At 48.0% G+C, this 21,527-nt stretch overlaps 1 protein-coding gene across 1 annotated transcript in view; it reads left to right on the top strand.

Moving 5' to 3' along the window:
• Positions 1–21,527, top strand: part of LOC129044592 (voltage-dependent R-type calcium channel subunit alpha-1E) — a 334,968-nt gene that overhangs the window by 261,673 nt on the left and 51,768 nt on the right. The window contains exons 19-25 of the mRNA XM_063648347.1: positions 2,670–2,726; positions 3,874–4,524; positions 4,924–5,237; positions 7,364–7,523; positions 8,614–8,743; positions 9,456–9,515; positions 10,236–10,342. Of these exons, the coding sequence (XP_063504417.1) occupies positions 2,670–2,726; positions 3,874–4,524; positions 4,924–5,237; positions 7,364–7,523; positions 8,614–8,743; positions 9,456–9,515; positions 10,236–10,342 (1,479 nt within the window). The remainder of the gene's footprint in view (positions 1–2,669; positions 2,727–3,873; positions 4,525–4,923; positions 5,238–7,363; positions 7,524–8,613; positions 8,744–9,455; positions 9,516–10,235; positions 10,343–21,527) is intronic.

Here is a 21,527-nt window from a genome sequence, read left to right as displayed (position 1 = left end):
TTCTGGAATGAAAGAATGAATGAAATGTGGGTAGGCATAGGCAGGGCCATGGGAATTGAGCAGAGTGTGCATCAGGGCACAGTGAGGTGGAAGGACGTACTGCAAACATCCAAGACCAGCAGAGACCCGGGCTTTGGTGCTGTACATGTGCTGTGAGGTTGGTGTTGCTGGTGTGAGCCACCTCCAGGTGTGTGTGCCCTGCTCAGCTGTGTGCACTCTGCTCAGGTATGTGTACCCTGCACAGATGTGTGTGCCCTGCAAAGACGTGTGCACCCTGCTTGTGTGCGTACTCTGCCCAGGTGTATGTGCCCTGCACAGGTGTATATACATTGCTTAGGTGTGTGTGTCCTACATAGGTGTGTGTCCTCTGCCCAGGTGTGTGTGCCCTACACAGGTGTGTGTGCTCTGCACAGGTATGTGTACAATGCTCAGGTGTGTGTGCATTTTGCTAGGGTGTGTGTGCCCTGCTCAGCTGTGTGTGCCCTGCACAGATGTGTGAACATTGCTCAGGTGTATGTGCCCTACTTGGGTGTGTGCCCTGCTCAGGTGTGTGTACAATGCTCAGGTGTGTGTGCATTTTGCTTGGGTGTGTGTGCCCTGCTCAGCTGTGTGTGCCCTGCACAGATGTGTGAACATTGCTCAGGTGTGTGTGCCCTGCTTAGGTGTGTGTACACTGCTCAGGTGTGTGTGCATTTTGCTCGGGTGTGTGTGCCCTGCTCAGCTGTGTGTGCCCTGCACAGATGTGTGTACACTGCTCAGGTGTATGTGCCCTGCTCAGGTGTGTGTGCTCTGCACAGGTGTGTGTGCCCTGAACCAGTGTGCGTACACTGCTCAGGTGTGTGTGCTCTGCTTAGTTGTATATGCCTTGCTCAGGTGTTCATGCCCTGCTTGGGTGTTAAGGCGAAACTGCTGATTTCGGACTACACTTTAAGTGCAAACATGGCTATCCATGGAGAAACACAGGAGAAGCACTGTTAAAAAGCAAAGTGCCTGAGTGCTAGTTATATTTGTCTCACTAATATACCCTGTGACCTCAGAGAGACAACCACTCCGATCTCAGAACCTCTATTTCCTCATCTTTGAAATGAGAAGAATGCCAGCTGCCCTTCCTATCCCACAAGGCTATTGTGAGGCGTACACAAGGTCTCATTCATATGAGTTGGAGACATGTGGATGCTTCTCTGTATGATTTTAGGTATGAATGTAAGTTTGAATCTGTGCATATGTGAGTAGAGAGAATGCTCATGCTTGTGTGTGTGAGAGAATCCTTCCACGTACGTACACTCTTACACACATGCTTCTGGATAGCTGGTATTTGAATATTTGAGAATTTGCAAATAGATGGTGTGATGTGCTTTTCCTAGCAGGTGTGCATGCTGCCTGTCTAAAGCGTATGCTTCTACTTCTGTATCTACCCGTGCTTCTTGGCTCTCCCACCCCCACCTGTGCCTTGTTGCATTGCAGGCCACTGATGCTGAGGGTTGTATTCAGTTGAGGAGCTCACAGGCTTCTCCACAATGATGTCTGCATCAGTGGGTGCTCCTGGGTGGCCACATACATGTGCACTGTGCATCTTCCAGACACCCAGAGTGGGCCTCAGACCAACTACCTCTGCTCCCTCAGTCCCACCCTTGTGTGGGGCTCTTCTGCAGACATGTGAAAGATGGCAGTTGAGGGGGATTAATTTGCCTAGCATGTTCTCCGTGGATGGGCATCAGCTTTATCAGGAAAGGAACAGCATTTGTGAACATCCCAGGTCCAAGCAGGGCCCACTGGGCTGGACTGAGTTCATCAGGCCAGTAACTGGGGCAGGCTCACTGCAAGGATAGCCCAGATGTGTTGTCCTCTAGGTGAGCATTGAACCTGTGCTGACAGCTTATTTACCAGGCATCCTGTCTGTTTTTGCGGGCACAGTTCATACGTTGCCATTCTAACCTTGTGTTTGTAAGGACACAACATGCATATGGAAGAGAGTTTTCTCTGTACAAGGCTAAGAAGGTCAATACTCTGCTCTGCCCAGCTGAATATAGAACAGGGTCTATGGCCAGGGCCTCTGCATTGCTCAAAGGCAGAAGTCACTGCTCACATCCTGGAGTACATGGATGGTGGCCTACGGAAAGATGGTGCTGCCTCTGACCATGGACCACTTCATAGCCTTGACATCGTGCATGGCAGAGCACTTGCTCCCCTGCATGTTTTGTGAAGCTGGGTCAGGGTCTGCTACGGGAGTCATGAGCTGGGGAGCCACACCCAATGAATGTGCTATGCTAGCCCTAGAAATGATTCAGGGGAGGGGAAGAAAACTACTCAGCAACATCTACAGGATTTCCAAAATAGGAATCTGAAGGATGTGTAGGTGGAAGTTTGCGTGCCTGTGGGGCATGGTGTTTGAGCATCTGGAGCTGTGGATCATGTGAAATGGCATAACCTGTGTGCCTCTGCATGTGTGCTTCAAAAACTAGATCCATGTATTTGCACATAGCAAGGAATCGAAAGTTACTCCATTGGAGAGTCGAATGTGGGGAGTCTACAGAAGGCAAGCAGGCACATGGAGACCCGATGGCCACGCAGAGGACTCCGTGTCTCCCTCCGGAAATCTGCTGGTGGCTGTGGGGCTTGAGGTTCCTAGAGGTTGGGGTGAACTGAACCTGTTCGTTTTTCTTCCCCAGAAGAGACAGAAGGAGAAGACACCACATGTCGATGTGGGAGCCACGCAGCAGCCACCTGTATGTGTGTACCAGTTTGCGTGTTTGTGAGTGGTTACGTGTGGGCGTGGGACAATGTGTCATTGTCCTTGCCATAGACAAAGTGGCACTGGGTGTGCATGTCAGTGTGTGGCTTGGTGTGTGTGTTCCGTTCATATGATCTGTGGATATGCCCTCTGCACCTCTCAACATTTGCTTATATCAGCGTGTGTCTACCTTTGTGACCTGTGTGTTTTTCGCTCTTCAGTCTGGCCTGTGAGTGGGTATATGTTGTGTTAGTGTTGGTGGGTATACCTCTCATGTAGGCAGTTGTGTACAGCTATGTGTGGGCCTCAGCGAGGGTGCGTGTGGGTACATGCGCGTGTTCCCTTCACAGTTTGTAGGTGTGCGCCCACAGGCACAGGCGCAGGGAGGAGGTAACTCCCCCCTCCGCCCAGCGAGCCCTCTCCATTGTGCTCTCCTGCACTTGTCATGTTCATGATTTCCTGCTGCCCCGTGAATGCTCCTCTAGGCCCCTGGGCTGAAATGCTCGATCGCAGTTTTGAGTATGAGCTGCTGGTGGTCTCTGCACTTAGCCTTCTGTGGCTTTTATTAGCTATTGTGGAAGACACTCCTAGCACTCTTACTTTTGAGGGTGATATCAAGACTTTTTGTAATAAGTCTGCCTGGCACTCTTCTCACCCTTCAATGGTATCTGACCATTTCAGCCCTCATTATCCCGGGCTGTAACCTGAGAGGGAAGGGAGATGAGGGGGAGAGGAGGAAGAAAAACCTTTGACCTTGAATCAAGGGCCATTGAGTGTGTACAAGCAGATGCCCCGAAAGCAAGGAGAGCAGGAGAGTGAAGACGTGGTAAGCCTGTGGACGGCTGCCCCAGCAGGCCCTGGGGACTTGGAATTCCTCCCAGGGTTGATGCCTACCCACCCCTCAGCTACTACAAAGCAGGGATTGGAGTGGAAAGTGCCTGGGCTGGGAGGCACCTGCCCGATGAGCTCCTCATGTGTGGCCCGCCTGCTCCTCGCATCTTTCTGTGCTTCCTGTCTGCAGGTCCTGGGCGCTCCCATTTGCCCCCACCATGTGTCCTGCCCTCTCACATGGCCCCTGTGGCCACCCTCCCTGCCTGCAGCTTCCGGGCTCTGACCGTGGCCCTGCCCTTTCCCCTTGGCAGGAGGGAGCGGAGGCGTCGGCATCACATGTCCGTGTGGGAGCAGCGTACCAGCCAGCTGAGGAAGCACATGCAGATGTCCAGCCAGGAGGCCCTCAACAGGGAGGAGGCACCGCCCATGAACGCACTCAACCCCCTCAACCCGCTCAGCCCCCTCAACCCGCTCAATGCCCACCCCAGCCTTTATCGGAGACCCAGGGCCATTGAGGGCCTGGCCCTGGGCCTGGCCCTGGAGAAGTTCGAGGAGGAGCGCATCAGCCGCGGGGGGTCCCTCAAGGGGGATGGAGGGGACCGATCCAGTGCCCTGGACAACCAGAGGACCCCTTTGTCCCTGGGCCAGCGGGAGCCACCGTGGCTGGCCAGGCCCTGTCATGGAAACTGTGACCCGACTCAGCAGGAGGTGGGGGGAGGAGAGGCTGTGGTGACCTTTGAGGACCGGGCCAGGCACAGGCAGAGCCAGCGGCGCAGCCGGCATCGCCGCGTCAGGACAGAAGGCAAGGAGTCCTCCTCGACCTCCCGGAGCAGGTCTGCCAGCCAGGAACGCAGTCTGGATGAAGCCATGCCCACTGAAGGGGAGAAGGACCATGAGCTCAGGGGCAACCATGGTGCCAAGGAGCCAACGATCCAAGAAGAGAGAGCCCAGGATTTAAGGAGGTGAGTGAGTCACAGGGCTTCCAGATGGATGGCACACAGGCTGCTGTTAGATGTTCCTCAATATAAGCCTTTCTGAGCTCCAGTTTCTCCTATTACAAAATGGAAATGATGCTGACACACACTTTGTGAGGTATGAATAAATATAACAGGCAGTGGGCTCCGTCCCCTCGAAAACGAGGGCCTGTTGGAAGTGGGTCATGGACAGAAGGACGGGAATAAGGCAGTGTCCATGGCATGTGGGTCTTAGCGCCTCTCTGCCTGTCTGGATGGGGTGGAAGGCAGTGGTGGCCTTGTACCTTCCAGGCTGCCTGAGCTTCCCCGCCTTCCCCTCGTGCCAGGCACACCTGCCATTTGGGGACAGCGTCTGAGCACCAGCTCTCTCTTCCTCTCTCTTCACAGGACCAACAGTCTGATGGTGTCCAGAGGCTCCGGGCTGGCAGGGGGCCTTGATGAGGCTGACACCCCCCTAGTCCTGCCCCATCCTGAGCTGGCAGTGGGGAAGCACGTGGTGCTGATGGAGCAGGAGCCGGAAGGCAGCAGTGAGCAGGCCCTGCTGGGGAATGTGCAGCTAGACATGGGCCGGGTCATCAGCCAGAGCGAGCCCGACCTCTCCTGCATCACGGCCAACACGGACAAGGCCACCACCAAGAGCACCAGTGTCACCGTCGCCATCCCTGACGTGGACCCCTTGGTGGACTCAACCGTGGTGCACAGTGAGAGCACAGTCCCTGTTCCCCTCCACCCCCACCTCCTATCCCATCTGGGGCTGGGGCCATTCCAATAAAGCCACATGGAAAGCACCACCAGGAGGAGTAAATCATCCTTCAAGAAGTAAAAATGAGTGGCAGTTTTCTCCCAGTGTGCAGAACAAAAATAAGCTAGCGTTCTCTTCATCTTAAATTTTTCCCATAAGATTTCCCCAGGCTTGTTCCTGTGACCACCCTCAAGTCTTCAGAGTGATCACTTGTGACTTTATGCCCAGTTAGATATTCAGCTGTTTGCTTCAGTGTATGAATATTTGATGGTGTTGTCTGGGGTCTCCCAGGTGCTCTGCTGCCCCGGCAAGTTAGGGAGCCTCTGATGGAGTGGACCATGGCTCTGTTCACTGAGTGATCTTGGAAAAATCTCTGCATCTCTTGAGGCCTCAGTTTGTCACTTGTAAAGTGAGAGCATTGTGCTAGATGATCTCTGAGGCCTTTCCCTGTACTAATATTTTATATGATTCTATTGCTCTTATCAACTCTTTTTCTCCTAGGAGCTTTTAGCCACAAGTTCTCCCTATCACAGTTCCCTTAGGCAACAAATGTTAATCAATGATGTCCTAAAGGGAAACACAGCCAAAAAAAAAAAAGCACTTCCCCACCCCTGCCCTGACCCTACATCCCATCCCTGTATTCATCCTACCCCTTATCCTTGCCCTGACCCCATACCCCATCCCTGCATTATGAATTCCACACCCTATCCTTGCTCTGACCCCATACCCCATCCCTGCTCTGGCCTCATGCTCTCCCTGCATTAATCCCACCTGCTGCCCCGCGATCACTGAATTGTGACCACAGGGTTCCAGCCTTGCTGTTTTCCTCTACTTTTTCTGTATTTACTGTTTCACATGACAATCTTTCCTCTCCCTATTTTTCTTTCTTCCACGGCTCCCTCTCCATTTCCGTATGTTCTCTATAGTCAGCGTGCCACTACTACTTCAGAAAGTGCAATCTCCCATGTCCAGTGCATGCTTCAGTTGACTTGGGCATGTCTCAGGATCCCAGACCCATAGCTCTTTTGGTGTTTGTTTGCTTTAATACATAAGAAGTGTTTTGGGCCTTCTTTTATGAGAAAGAACATAAAGAAAGCTTTACTCTCCCTCTGTTGTAATTCCAAAGCTAGTCTTTGGTCTTGGTCATAGGTAAAAGCATGTGATAGGAAGGCTTTTGGATACTTCTTATGACTTACTCCTTAGGAGGCCCGGGCATGGGCCAGGACCACCGAGGTCCACGGCTGACACAGGGTTCCAGGGTGGAGTCATTCAGTGAGCAGGGAGCAGTGGGCGAGGGTGACTGGGGCCCTTTCTCCACTGTGACAGCTTCAGCCTCCTGCCAGTTTAACCTACATCGTGTCTTGAGTATGGAAACAGAGCAGCAGCTGAGAGGTCCCCTCAACCTCTGGCTCCTTTGTCCTCCCAATCCTGGGATGCAGTCATGGACCTATACTCACATGAATATTGCATTCTCATTTCCACATTAATCATGGCCGAAAAAAGCACAGCGAGAAAGCCTGCTGCAAACAGAGTCATGATTTCTTGAAATCTTCCATTGCAGGGTGATTCACTGAAAGGCTATAGGATTTTGAATTGGGAACCCATACTAGCTGTATGACCTTAGGAAAGGTACTTAAATTGCCAGAACTTTAGTTTTCCCATCTGTATCATGGGAGTAATAATACATGTCACTGAGGGTATACTGATGGGAAAATTCAGTAAGTGAGTATGTACAAAGAATCCAGAGTTTAGATATAAAATCTAAACCTTGTGAATTTTATAACAGAAACACTATGTTGTTTATCAGACTGTAAAAGTTCAACCTTAAAAGGGGAAACATGATCATAGTCATTTACATGACATAAAAGGTTATTTCTCATAACATTTGGGGAGGGTAAAAATAAGAAGAGAAGAGGAGTTTAACTCAATGTCAGGTAGTAAATACCCCCAGTGCCTGCAGGGCACCTTGTTAGGGCATCCCTGGAGCCCTTTCTCCTCCTCTCCTTTCATCCCCAACTAAACACAAATGGTGCCATTTTCACTTGCCGCATGGTTTCTGAAGATTTCAATGTGTTCCTCTTGCAGTTAGCAACAAGACGGATGGGGAAGCCAGTCCCTTGAAGGAGGCAGAGATCAGAGAGGATGAGGAGGAGGTGGAGAAGAAGAAGCAGAAGAAGGAGAAGCGTGAGACAGGCAAAGCCATGGTGCCCCACAGCTCAATGTTCATCTTCAGCACCACCAACCCGTAAGCCACCCTCGCGTTGCTCCCTCTTTAGTGCTAGGGTAAATGGCCAGGTGTGAGGCAGGGCAGGGTGAAGGGGAGAGGAAGGATGGAGGCCCAGCCATCTTCTTAAGCCTTCCTGGTGGAGTGTGGCCAGACATTGAGCATCTGGGGTGCCCCCTAAGTGAGGTGGGTTGGTAAGTTAGTCAGCCTCTGAACTCTGTGCCCATAGCTGAAAGAGTAACATCAAACAGGAGAGCATGAGAAATGTCATTGGAAAGGAACTCTTTACCAGTCTTTGGTCAGTAGGTAGTGTGGAGGGAGGAAGGAAATCTACCTGAGATTGTGCCACCAAATATTCCAGAAGTGGATAGAGCCAAGAATGTGGAGCCTAGAATGACCAGATCACCTGTTGGAGTTGAGAGTTTTGGTCACACTGCTCTACATGTGGAGTTTTGAAATAGTCTGCTCTGAGCATGCTACTCAGAGCAGAGGCAGGGACATGAAGTGGGGGTGACAGAGTGGAGTCTGGAAGGTTAGATTCAGGAAAGATGGAATTTGGGAAGAGCATTCCAGCAGGGCTCTGGGAAGGGAGCAACCTGGGTTAAGGCATGTGAGCCATCCATGGCTAGAATGCAGAATATAGAATACAGTTACTTTAACCAGAATAACCTGGGGCTCATGAAAACTCATTACTGCTTTCATCAGGAATTTTAGAATCAAGATCTCTTTTATGTTTCTTGGTTCTTTGTAATTTCCTTGGGATGTCCCAGTTTCCTTACAGTGGGAGAGTAGACATTGAGATACAGCAGAGGGTGCTATGCAGCCGCCCTGAGTTGGTAGGCTGATGGTGGCTGCTCCCCATGGCTCAGATGTGTCTGCGGATAATGTTTCTTGGCTTGCGTGCTGCAGCCTCTAACCAATCTGATTACCTTCCTCCACTGGGGCTTTAAATCAAGGGTGGTGGCTGAGAAATTAAATTGCTCTCCCTGGCGGCTTCCTTTGGCAAGGGCCTGGCTGTCTGGAAGGGGCCGATATGTGTATGTGGGAGTGAGGAGTAAGGGCATGGGCGTGGTGGGGAGTGGGCCAGCTCAGCCTTGCCCACTGCCCGCAGGATCCGGAGGGCCTGCCACTACATCGTGAACCTGCGCTACTTTGAGATGTGCATCCTCCTGGTGATCGCAGCCAGCAGCATCGCCTTGGCGGCAGAGGACCCCGTCCTTACCAACTCGGAGCGCAACAAAGTGGGTACACAGGGGCCATGTGCCAGCCTCCGTAGTGCTCTGGTGCTCACCGCATCCCAGCACTGGAGGTGAACCGAGATGGTAGCAAGATTTCTGGGGAATGAGCAAGGGTTGGAAATTGCCCACTCCTGTTCCTTAGGGCAAAGTAAGAACCATTCCCAGACAAGCCCCTTCTCAGCCCAACGCACTACAAGGCTCTGCCCCAAACCGGCCAGGGCTCTGCAGGGCTCTGCAGCCACCCATGGGCTTGGATGTGGGTCTAATATAGGGTCATGGATGGTGTGTGTGAAGCTGGCAGCTGCAGCTCCACCACAGGGGGCCAAGGCCTCTCCTGGGGTCCCATAGGTATATGTCAGGAGACATGAGGGATGCCAGGAGCACAGAAGCTGACAAGGATTTCAGGTCCCGAGCCTGAACTAAGGGACAGGTATGTGGGCAATTTAGACCCAAAAAGCTAAGTTCTGGCCAACGAGAGGGAGCAGCCAAGGAGTGGCCACTGGGTCACACGGCTCCAGCAGGGCCCATGCCCCTCCTTCTGGCATTTCTCTCTCAGTCCAGCTAGTGGCTCTAATTCCAAGCCTTTGCTCTGAGGGTGCAGTGGGTGAGGGCCAGGGTGGGCGTGCATGAGTGCATGTGTCCTGGCAGGTAGGAGCTCATGTAGTAGCCTGTTGGCCACACATGGTCATTTCCTTCCGCCATATGTGTCTTTCAGGTCCTGAGGTATTTTGACTACGTGTTCACGGGTGTGTTCACCTTTGAGATGGTTATAAAGGTAAAAACTTCTAGAGAAAACCTGGGCTCTTGGGTTTAGATGGGTCACCTGTCTGCTCCTTAGGCTAGAGCCCTTCCTCAGTGTTACCACCTACCAGCCAATGGCAGCCCTCAGTAGAGCTTCTGCCACCCCTTCTCTGGCCTCAGAATCCTGAAGAAATCTGTCTCAGCAAGACACAGCTGCGTGGATATGTTTATACTGGTGCAGGCCTGTGGACATGGCCCAAGTAGGAGGCAGACAACAGATGTGCAGACAGGCTTGGGGCCTGCACTCCCCTCCCCAGTGCTTGTCTTGGCTGAGCCTGGGTGTGTGCCAATGCAATGGGCTAGGTAGAGATGAGTCTTCCTGGGCTTCATCTAGTCCCAGCCACCACAACACTCCATAGTCTGTCTTGTTCCCAGCCTCATCCATCCAGGATTTTACCCATCTGTGCATATGTGGCAATGCCCAGTGCTCTGAGCCATAAATGAAAGGAGGAATGTGGCAGGGTTCTGTGACAACCAAGGAGTCTAGCGAACCCTGGCTGACTATGAGATGGGGGCCTCAGGACTCAGTTATGTGGAGAAAGCCTGCTGGACCTAACCTTTCATTCTCCAGGTCCCAGCATAGGGTTGGTTGTGGAGATAGTGGCAGTGGGGGCACTGCCATGATGAACAGAGCTCAGGTCAAGTGTTGCCCATACTTTCTTAGCTCACTGTGGCTGTTCATATCCTTCTGCAGATGATAGACCAAGGCTTGATCCTGCAGGATGGGTCCTACTTCCGAGACCTGTGGAACATCCTGGACTTTGTGGTGGTCGTTGGCGCATTGGTGGCCTTTGCTCTGGCGTAAGTAACTCTTTTCTTATTTGATTCCCTTCCTTCCCCTCTTCCTGCAGACTCCAGTTGATTTGAAGCCCTTTCTAGAAATGCAACATGCAGGGTGATGCCAAAGAATGCCCCCCCGGAAATCTGCTCCCCAGTCGCCCCCAGCAGAGCTCCTGAGCGCCTTGCAGCTCCAGCTCACATGACCTGAGTGGCAGAATGGGGGAAGCAGGAGTAGGGAGCATCAGGAGGGAGAAGTCAGAGGCCCTGGGAATTCCTTTCCTGGAGACGAGTAAGCATGGGCAGGCACTCACAGTGTGGACAGTGTTTCCATGCATTCAGCAATGGACCCAGGAACAGCTTATGGGCCCTTTCTTTCTTGAGTGTGTCAATCAAGGAAGCAGCTTGAAAGATGCAGAGGGTAGAGCAAAGTTGAGGATCATGGAATCCTAGCCATGGTGAGGTTTTCTGTTCATAGCAAGTGTAAACGAGAGCTCTTCCAGGGATGCAAGGACCATGCTTTTGCACAAAACTAATAATATGTTTAATCTCCAAAAGGAAAGGCTTTCCAGACTTTCCTTGATAACATACCTAGGAAAACAGTCTTAAACCATTCAGGCAACTAAATCATGTTCATTATATTTGTGGGATTTTTTTTCCCTGCACATGGATCCAGCTCTAGCCAGTTTTCAATCACATTCTGACATTTCCTGTGGAATCTAGCCAAGGAAAGGGCTCTTCTAGCCCTCCTGGGTTTAACTAGGAAATGGGATGCTTTCAGGGCCTTTTTCCTAACCCAGTGTGTAGAGTGCCCCAGTAGGATGAATGACAGCCTCGGGGCTCTGTCTGTACCTTGTTCACCCTGAGCAGCTTCAGCCTCTTCCAGGAGGCACGACAGAATTCTCAGAGCCATCCCTCAAGTCTCTCTGAGTACAAGTGGAAGCCTCATCTTTAGTCTAAGCAAGGTTAGCTACACCGTGTAGTGAGGCAGGAGAGCTTTCAGGAGCTGCTGTCATTGATGGCAGCTGCAAAAGGAACACAGTATCTTCATATGTTTACCCTTCTGAGTGGTTTTCCCTCCAAGGGTTTGCCCTTCCAAGTATTTAGAAAGAGATCACCCTTGGAAGGGTTTGCCCTTCTCAATGTTTAGAAAGACAGGGAAGCTGACAGTGCTTCTCCCCAAGCTTCCCTTCAAGCACTGTCAGCTTCTGTCTCTTATCCTTTCTGGCAGAAAAATAGGTGGGATAAAAATTACGAGATGTTTCTCAAGTGGCCTGGTGGGGATGGGGATAGTGGAGGGCTCTCTGTCTTAAGGAGAAGTACAAGATACACTCCCAGCTGTGCTAGGAGTGTAGGATCTCCCAGACCCTGGAAGTGGACTGTGTCCACTGCTCTCTCAGCCATGAGACACCCTTCAAAAGAAAACCATATTGAGCATAGTTTGTAACCCTAAAATGGGCTGGTGATCAAGATAACTCGTGTCCCTTGTCCCCTTGTGCACATGTTAATTCCATTGTGTGCAGTCACCTTTGCCCCCCACAAAAAGAAAGTTTTCTGTCACATGTGGCTGGACTGTTCTTGAGGAAATTTTATAGAAGCATGGGGTATTTTCTCAAGCATCTGGGCCCTGTCTGGATTCTCATGGTGCAATGAAAGGAAAGGCAGCTCTGGCTACATCAGAGGGACTTCCAGCTCCTCTTCCGTCTTCTTGGAAAGATGGATTAAAGTCTGCCTTTGCCCTAAGGAGACTCACCTTTTTTGTTAGAGATAAATATTATCCTTAGGTTTTTAAAAGGTCAAGTTCCCTTTTCATTTTACTAATTCATTTGCATAGATTATTCACTGTATTGTTCTTCTTATTTTGATCTCTAAAAATCATGTGTCTCTCTTTGAAGTATAAAGGACAAGGAGATAGAAGCATATAGGAAAGAATCCACCCCATCTTTAGGAAGAACAGAGCCCACTAGCGTAACAGGACAGAGTGGCAGAAAAGGTTGGGCTGTGGAACCAGATGGGCCCTTGTTTGAATCCCAGCCCCTCTACTTTCTAGCTTTGTGTCCTTGAGCCACACAGCAAAATATTAACCCTCCTAAACTCAGTTCTCATCTCTGAAATGCAGATAAAATAATGTGTGTAAAGTGCTTAGGATGGGGCCTGATATAATGTGAACAATCAACACATGTTAATTCCCCTCCTCATCCTTCCATTCTCTTATCACATCGTGAAATCCAAATATAGGAGCAAGTACGTATTGATGCGCAATGTATACAGATAGATGTGTGCAGGCTGGCCCAAGACCTAGTTGTTTTATACATACACACCCCCCTCGCCTATGCCTGTGTGCCTGGTAACCAGGCTGGCGTGTTGGTGCCAGTGTGGGAGGAGGTGTGTTTTAGAGGAAGCTCCTGCATGCCTGCCCATTGTCCACAGTCCAGACATCTCTCCTGAGACCCAGAGCAGTGATGATGTGCGGTAGAGTTGTCATCTGTCTTGTTCTTTCTTTGTGCCCTTTGAAACATGGCAGTGGTGGCTTTGGTGCTGGTGGCAGGGGAAGCCTTAACAGCCCCGGAGCTGAAGCCTCTCTGTTGGTCCTCAGACCAGGTACAGTGCAGGGGCCCCCAGGAACCCCCTGGTTCTGGGGTCCACACTTATGTGATGGATTGAGAGTTATGATCCATCACTTGCTTTTAGTCATGTCACTTCTTGAATTCTCTCTTCATTTTCCCTGAAACATAGATGATACTTGCCTACCCTTCTCCATCCATTTTCTCTTTGCCTTCAACTTCCCAAGATTGCCATGCCCATTCCCTCTCCCCTTTCTCCACTCATGGAGCAGGCTACCACTCCCCCTCCTTTGGCCTTCGTCACATTTGCTGAGGGAGGTCCAGGTAATGCTTTCTCTCGCTCATGCACCCATGCTTTCTAACTCTGCCCTGTTCCTTTCCTCATTCATGGTACCAGAGAATTCAGCTCTCCCATGACTTTGATGGAGTTAGCCAGAGTCCCACCTGCCAGCAGAGAGAGGGCCTGGCCTGGGGCAGAGAGTGAAAGAAGTCACTGAGCCTATATTCCTCGTGGTCAGGGGCTCAGGCCAGCAGAAAGCCAAATGTGGGGTTGTCTGCAGGCTTGTCAAGTATCTCTCTCCTTGTGTTTACAACTTTCATTATCATATGCCATATATTTGCCCCATAATGTCCACCATTCAAATAACCTTATTCCTGTCCCAGTCTCTTTCTGTCCTTCTTGAAATTGAACCATGACTTACTGAGGAGGCTTCTGTGAAGCCTATTGCTTAATAGACTTGAGCTACTGTTGGTGGTTGCCATGGTAGCATCTTTCTGTGGCTCCTCAGAAACCAAGGCTGACATGGCATTCCTTCCACCACCCAGCCAGAGCCTTCTCAGACCCTGGCCCAACTCCCAGGAGCAAAGCCCCTCACCAAGTGGGGGCAATGACCTCTAGCTGAATTCTCAAAGAAAGCTGTGGTGTCCCCTGAGCCCTCCTGCCGAGGCGTGTGCCTGCCACCATGTATGTTTTCTACAAACATATATGTTGTTTATGCAGTGGCTGAAGAGAAGACTCTTTTCCACAGCTGCATACATCAAGTTAAGGGAACGTTTATAATGTAAACCTGGAAAATTCCATTGGTGAACTTTATTGACTTCTGAGGAGGAAGGGAAGGGGATTTTTTCATTTATTTATTTTTCTTCTTGGATTTATTTTAAGTGTGGGCAGAGCAGTGGTTAAAAAAATAAATGGAAAGATACCCACATTGCAACTTTTCTGTTCTTTCCAATTCACTTTTACATTATAAGGCATTTATAAGAACACTCAGGTCTCCTTCCTTAAGCCCAGCGTCCCTGCAGGGAGGTGGGCAGAGTTTTGGCAAAGGTTGGGTTCAGGGCTTCGTTATTCCACTGCCCTCACAACACCCACTTTCTGGGCCACATGGAGACAGAGTGTTTGCTGACTATAAATGTCCAGAGCTGTGCCTTCTGTACTTTGAGGTTTCAAGAAAAGTCTGGTGAGTGGCTGGATCTATGAAACCATCCTCTTTTATCTTTTTCTTTCCAAAGAAGAGGGATTCTTTTGTGTGATTTTATGTGAAAGGACCAGAAACCGCTTTGTCTAGTTTCCACACACCCTGTTGCCATCGCTGCTGCTTCCCAGCTTCCTGCAGGGAAGGCAAAGATGGTTACAGCCTTGGCATTTCTGGGGATCTGCACATGAGGCACATTCCCCTGCTTTGGGGGACCCTGCTCCCCAACCAAAGTCAGCTGCCTTGTAGGGAGGTCACGCAACCACTACACATTACATTCATGAACCTCACAGAACCCTCATGTTTCATGTTTCATGTTTAGTGAAATGACTTGGGCAAACAGGTGGGCAGGGACAGCATCTCTGGAGAAATGTAGGAGAGGACCAGAACACCTGTGCGTGTGTCTTTCTGTGTGTGACACCTGCACTCCAACCCAGGACCCTCACCCTCTCCATTTCCACTGCTCTACAACACGTTACTTGACTAGCTCGATTCACATGAGCAGGTGAGCTCTCCTGGATTGGATTCTAAGTAGTCATCTCACAGCTTATAATTGCTTGTCAGCACAGATGATTTAACAGAAAAATAACTAGCAATTCTGCTCCCATCTCCTCCCCCACCTCGGAATTTACCATGGCCTGTGCATCAGTCAGTTACACAGGCTCTCCGGCGGCTGACGCCAAAGTTTCCCATTGCCAGTAGCAGGGCCTGGGGTGAGGTCAGGACTCCCTGGCACTCAGGAGATTTGGCTCACAGCTGCACTTGGCCTTTCATTATTCAGTCCTTAGCCAGAAACGAAAAACATGAGTCAATCTGCCTCTTGATGCCAGAAGGAACTGGAGTTCCCACATTAGCTTTTATTACATTCTTTTCATTGAAGTATGTCACTTTCCTGACACTTGACACTCTGCCCTAGTCACTGAGACGGATAAGGTCCATTGAATGTATTCAGCACTAGCTGTAGCAGCAGAGTTATATACACAGGCATGGACAATTTTAGATTTGGAAGGATCCTAAGGAGCCACATAATATGTTCCTCTGGGAGCTGGGCATGGTGGCTCATGCCTGTAACCCCAAGGAGTCGGGAGGCTGAGGTGGAAGGATTGTTTAAGGCTGGGAGTTCGAGAATATGGTCCTCTGGTTCTGGATTTGCTTGTGGGGTTTTGCATTTTAGAAGGTGAGAATGTGCACATGTAAGAAAGAGGTGGCTATTCAGCACCAAAATGCTTGTACATACTCACGCTCAGCACAGCATAGAAACAACAGACAAACATTTCACCCTAAACCTGGCTGTTTCTTTCTCCTATTCTTCACTACCTGCCTGTGTCTGAGGCAGTCCCCTCAAACCTCCAGCGTTGCCTATGGGACTTCTTTCTTGACAGAACTTCTCTCTTTTCAAACTGAAAGGGGAGTCTCCCAAACGAAGCAGTGACTGCACATTAATCTTGGAGGCAAAAAAAAGTGGACGAAGTCCTGCTTCATGCAAAGAAGACCCATTTACCACTGAGCCAGACAGGCCATCCAGTTCCCCTATTCTGTGGAAGAGAACGAAGGATTGAAATTAAATTTAGCCATCAAGTAGCCCATTAACTGTGGATTTAGGAGGCCAGCTGAAGAGGAATTGGAAATTTCCAACTGTAAGCAGATAGGAGGATGTTGTTCCCTGAGACTCCAGTTTAAAAGTCACCTCAAGAATGACTACATCTGATTTTTGTGCCCAGACAAGGACACTAAAGATGATCAATGCCCATGGACTTTTGAGGTGCCTCCTACTATATCATAGCTGCCTTGAAAATGGAGTTTGGGAAGGAGTAAGGAGGGACAGAGTGGCAGCCACATGGAGGGAGTGAGTGTCTGAAAGGAGGAGATAAGTCCTCAGTCTACCTACTCTTGGCATTAAGTCTCAGCATGCATATTTTTTAGTGAATGCTGGAAAATGTGTTGTCTGCTGCATGTGACATTGGTACTGCCGAGGAACTGCCTGTAGAATATTCACTTTGAGACCTTTATCTTATGGAGGCAATGGGTGTGAACACCCAAGTATTTTTTTTTTTTTTAATCAACAGCATGAAATTGGGAGATGGTTGGTTGTAAATGGGATATCAGGCCATGGCCACAGACCCAAACAAAATGAAATGATCCAATCAGGGAACATTGCCCCATCCACATGGTAACCAACAACCAACCAGACCCAGATATAAAATGCACCCTGTGAGCCTTCACAACCATGGGAAGAGCCCAGTACTGCTGGATTAGTGGAAACTCCTCATAGTGCCCTCCAGATTTAAAAGTAGATTTTAGAGTAACTTGAGTCAGAAGACTTCATAATGGGACTTGGGGACCATCAAGACAGATCATGCCAGCCACCTTCCTAATTCACATGCACAGGGGCACAGCCTAGCATTTCAAATTAGTCTTCAGTGGGACAAGTGTATTGGGTGGACTTCCACCAGCTCCAAGCCTTCTTAGAAAGATCAGCAGATGAGGTGTCTTTGGGTATGTTTAGAATAAGACAAAAGAGACAACTAAGTCCACTGTTCACCAGATTGAATAATAAAACTGCTAGGAGGCAGTTAGATGCTCTGCTCTCTCCTGCTGCTTCTCAGTGTTTGGACAAAAACACCTGCCAGTTGAGTATGGTGCTGTGTATAGCAAAGGAGGAAGCTTGCAAAAGGCTCTCAGGAGTGTGTATGAGGAGCTCGTTGAGGTCAATGTGCAAGAGGGAAAGGATTATGCACCACTTAGCATAGAGCTAGTGCTCTGGTCACATGACAAAGAAAGATGGCAGAATAACAATGGATTGAGGGTTCGAGGGTGACCCCAAGAAATGCTGAGGCATGGACCATGAGGAAAGATAAACCCCAAATGGCAGCCGCTAAGCAGTGACAAGGTCAAAGTGGTAAATTTAAAATTTTCACAGAAGCAGATGAACATATCTTTATCTGCAGATCCTAGAGAGACAGGCACTGCCAGTGCAAAAGGGGAAACTTCCCCATGGGTCTTTAGAATTTTTAAAGTGCTTTCACACTCTTTATTTTATTTATCACTGAACAGTCCTGTTTTACAGTTGAGAAGTGGATTGCCTGAGGTTTGACTGGTCTGACTCATTTGACTAGTAAGTAGCAAAGCCAGTTCTTGAGCAACCTTGGTGTTCTGATTTGAAGTTCAGTGTTGTCTCCATTATGTTAAGCGCCCTTTTACACATCATGTTCTAGTTAGCTCCAAGCAATTAACCCCTGTAAGCTAAGAGCAGTGGCTTGGTATAGATCTCTCCTCAACCTACAGATCCTTCTGTCTCTACCTGGTGACAGACAAGACCTATGGGTAGATGGAGAAGGTCATCCCTGAACTTGTCCATCCTGATGTTTCATCTGTAACTTTTTTTTCCCAGGAATCCTCATAGATCCTAAACTGTTTACAGGGAGTGTGATAGCTTAGTATTTGAGATCAGGAAGTACTTGGTCCTTTTACTGTTTCCTTCTTTGGTTAAAACCCTCCAGTGGTTCCCATTTGAAAGGCACTCTAACATCACAAATAAAAGCATAGGTTTCAGAGTCAGGCATATTTAGGCCTGAATCCCAGCACTATTATTAACTGCCTTAACTTTGAACCTCTGCTTCTTCATCTGTAAATGAGGATTCAAAATAATATTTTGGTCCTATAAGCATTAAATAAGGTAAAATGTATTTAATGTCTGCTATAGTGCCAAGCACTTAGTAATTGTATAATAAATGATAGTTATTATTTCCTACCAAATAATAGTCCAGACACATTAGTGAGACTCTCGAGGCTCCTCACGGCATGGCCCCTCCATCTACCTTTCACTCCTGCAAGCCTGGCCATTCCCTGAGGCAAGAGATTCTTCAGATCCCTGAGCTATTCCCGCTCATGGGGGAGGGCAGAAAGCCATGGCACTTAAAGGACAGAAGGGTTCTTTAGAACCTGATGTCCCTGCTCTGCCCTCATGGGAGGAGAATCAATTCCTGGCAGAAATCAACTTGAGAGTATGTCCTTTGAGAAGAGGGGACTGGGAGGTGAAGAGCAGGATTACATTGAATGATGAGTAATTACACATGAAAGATCTGGAGGGCAGCTTGACAATTGAGCTGGAAAATTCTCGTCTTTTACTGATGAAACAAGAAAAATCTGTGTCTTTTTTTTTTTTTTTTTTTTTTTGCTGGAGAGCAGCCAGGAACTTACCAAATAAATAGAAAATAAATGGTAAAATGGGTGACCCAATTGAGTCCCAATTAAAGTGAGACCAGTGCATCCTAGTGTGTGGAATTGTCCTTAGATTTTAACATTAGAGTCAATTTTTGAAACTGATAGAAATTTTATTAATGAGGCAGTGTAAAAACATCTGATTATCATTTAGTAGCAGAGACTAGCAAAGTGTTATTGAACAATTACATTTAAATGATTTGTAAAATGCACGTGAATTATTTCCTAAACAATGTGCCTCAATTAAGGTACTTGAAGAGCTCATCCTTTTAGTTTGGTGAAATGTCTTCCTTGTGATCTTGTTGGCTTTGATAATGGCTTAAATCACTCTTGTATGTATGGATTTGGGAGCAGTACTTTGGCCTAGTCCATGTGTAAATTATATTTTAACTAATGGGGACTAAATTGTTGAGGCTTTTCTTGACTCCAGGGCTTTGTTATTCAGTACTCTCTTCATTTCAAATGGCAATTTTAAAATTGGTTATATCTTGCCCCTGTTAACAAAACTGAGGATGAAAGCATATTTTTCTGCAGCTATTCCAATTCATAGCTTTTCAATGGCTCCTCTGCAGTAAGAGACCTGATGAAAGATGCGTAGAGCAATGACTAATTTTTTTTTTTTATTTTACTTTTGGCCTGTGTCTGATTGCTATCCCTGGCTCAGACCTGTGGGAGTTAGGATGTGACAAATAGCCCCCCCCTCCAGTGGTTTGGCAGCCACATTCAGCTAAGATTAGAGTGTACCATTAAGGAACCCTGTTTTCCAAAACAAGGGACAATGGTGAGTTTGCATTATAACATGCATTATATGATATATGTGGTAATACAATGAATTATACCATGATGTTTTACTGGGATTCTGGGGGGAAATTAATTCAAGAGAGCAAATTATATCCTTTATCCAGGTGTGTGGGAGGAGCAGGAAATATCGGGCCCTCCCGCAGAAGATGCATGTCTATGAGCATGACCTCTGAGAACCTTTTCAGATGCTGCAGGATAGAAAGGTCTCCAAGATAAGGACTTGAGCTAAGCAGAAGGCAGAAGCTTGGGGTGTGTGATCCTAGATCACCTGCCCATATATTGATCTCCTACCCTATTCCTACATCTTAGAGATATGAAAGATTATCCCTTAGTTCTTAAGACAAATGTAGCCTGGGGAAAGAGAAACCTTTGTAGTTATTTTGGTAAATTTTTTAATTGATTTCATTTTTCCTATGGCAGCTTGCAGTTATACTTTTATTTATGTGCTTGTTTACTTGAGGTCTGTCTTCCCTACTAGACTAGGTAAGTTTCAAAAGGTTGGCAACCTCATTTGTTCACAACTGTATATCCAGTATGCAGAATAGTGCCTGACATATATTAAGGACTCCACAGATGCTTGGTATATGAAAGAGTAAAGATGTGTTTGGCTGACCTACCATATGCCCTGTCTTATATGTGAGAAGATGCTGGGGAAGATATTTCTGTCCTCCGAACATTTAGAGGTTGTCACATTAAGGATTTAAGGTTTATAAGTCCTTGGGTCTAATTCCCAAGTCATCATTCATTTGGCATTTATAGTGAAAATTAATTTAATTTTGAATATGGGATCATTTGTTGAGTAAAATAACCATTAGAAGTCTTTGCTTGTGACATACAGTAGTGGAACATAGGTTTGCCATACATTGGCAAAAAATAAGAAAGGAAAGAAAAAAAGTAACCTTCATCACAATGTCCAACTAAGAACCAAAACCTGAATTATGAGCACTTCTTCTTAGCAGCAGGCCAGGCTAGGGAATCATGAGATGCAGGTTCACCTATGTTTCTAAACTCACTCAGTGAATGATCTTAGGCAAGGCACTTCCTCCTGGGGCCTCAGTTTCCTTTGCAGTTGGGTGGATTTCAGGGATCTCTTCCAGCTCAATTTCACTGTGCTGTTTGACAGAACCTTGAACTAAAACCTGCTGGTGCAGAGCCTTAGTGGTTAAGAGCAAGAGCTTTGATCATCATACATGCTTGGGTTCATGTCCCAGCTCTGCCAGCTGATGTTGGGCACTCAACCTCTCTGAATCTCTTCTGTGAAATGGGAATAGTGATTCCTATGTGCTAAAGTTAGGAGGTTTAAATAAAGATTTGCACTAAAATTGCTTAGCACAGAGTCTGGCCCAGAATAAATAAATATTCAAAAAATTTAGAAGTTGTCATTATTTCTATCTTGAAGATATTTATGCCCTGACTTATTTTAAATGCCTCACCAGTAGAACTGGGATGATTTTTTACCTTCAAGCTGAACTGTATGCTCACAATGGACTGGCGGTCATTTAATTTATCAAAAGGCAAACTTTGGTGTAACATCATGATCTTGACAGACAAATGCCTCCCTCCCTTATTTCAAGTTGGTTTAATGGTGTTGCTCCTCCGAGCTTCTAAGAGACATCAGTGAGTCTCTCTCTGAGTGGTTGCGTGTCCCTCTTTAGATGAAACCCTTTATAAGCCTAACTATGCCAGTGTGTGAAAGAATTTCTGGCCCAGAGTGGGCATAGTTCCTGCAGCCTGGTTTCTTATAAATTCACTGGAAACAGAGTTTGTCTGAAGACTGCATAGGAAATGAAAGTAAACGCCTGCACTTAGAAAACTGCAGTTAAACCAGACTCCATGGAAATGACGCACAATACCCAGAAGTCTATGTAGAATTGTCACTTGTGCTGGCAGAGGGCCTTCACCCCTGCAGGCTGGGACAATGGCCATGGAGCAAATGGTGTGCTGGCCCTTCCTTTCACAAAGGTGTGGACACCCTAAGTGCCAAGGCTGTGGGTGGGGTCCCCTGGGCCTGTGCTGCTCTGATTCCCTATCATTGTAAGGTTCTCTTTTCTCCCTGAAGTGTTTTGACTGTCTTTCTTCTCTCTACCCCAACCCCATTTTTTGTTTTGTTTTATTTTGATTTTCTATGCTCTCTGATTGGATCCTCCA

The sequence above is a fragment of the Pongo pygmaeus genome, chromosome 1, assembly GCF_028885625.2.
Source record: "Pongo pygmaeus isolate AG05252 chromosome 1, NHGRI_mPonPyg2-v2.0_pri, whole genome shotgun sequence".
Taxonomy (NCBI): domain Eukaryota; kingdom Metazoa; phylum Chordata; class Mammalia; order Primates; family Hominidae; genus Pongo; species Pongo pygmaeus.
Note: the sequence above shows the minus strand (reverse complement) of the source record. Positions and strands in the feature narration are given on the sequence as shown.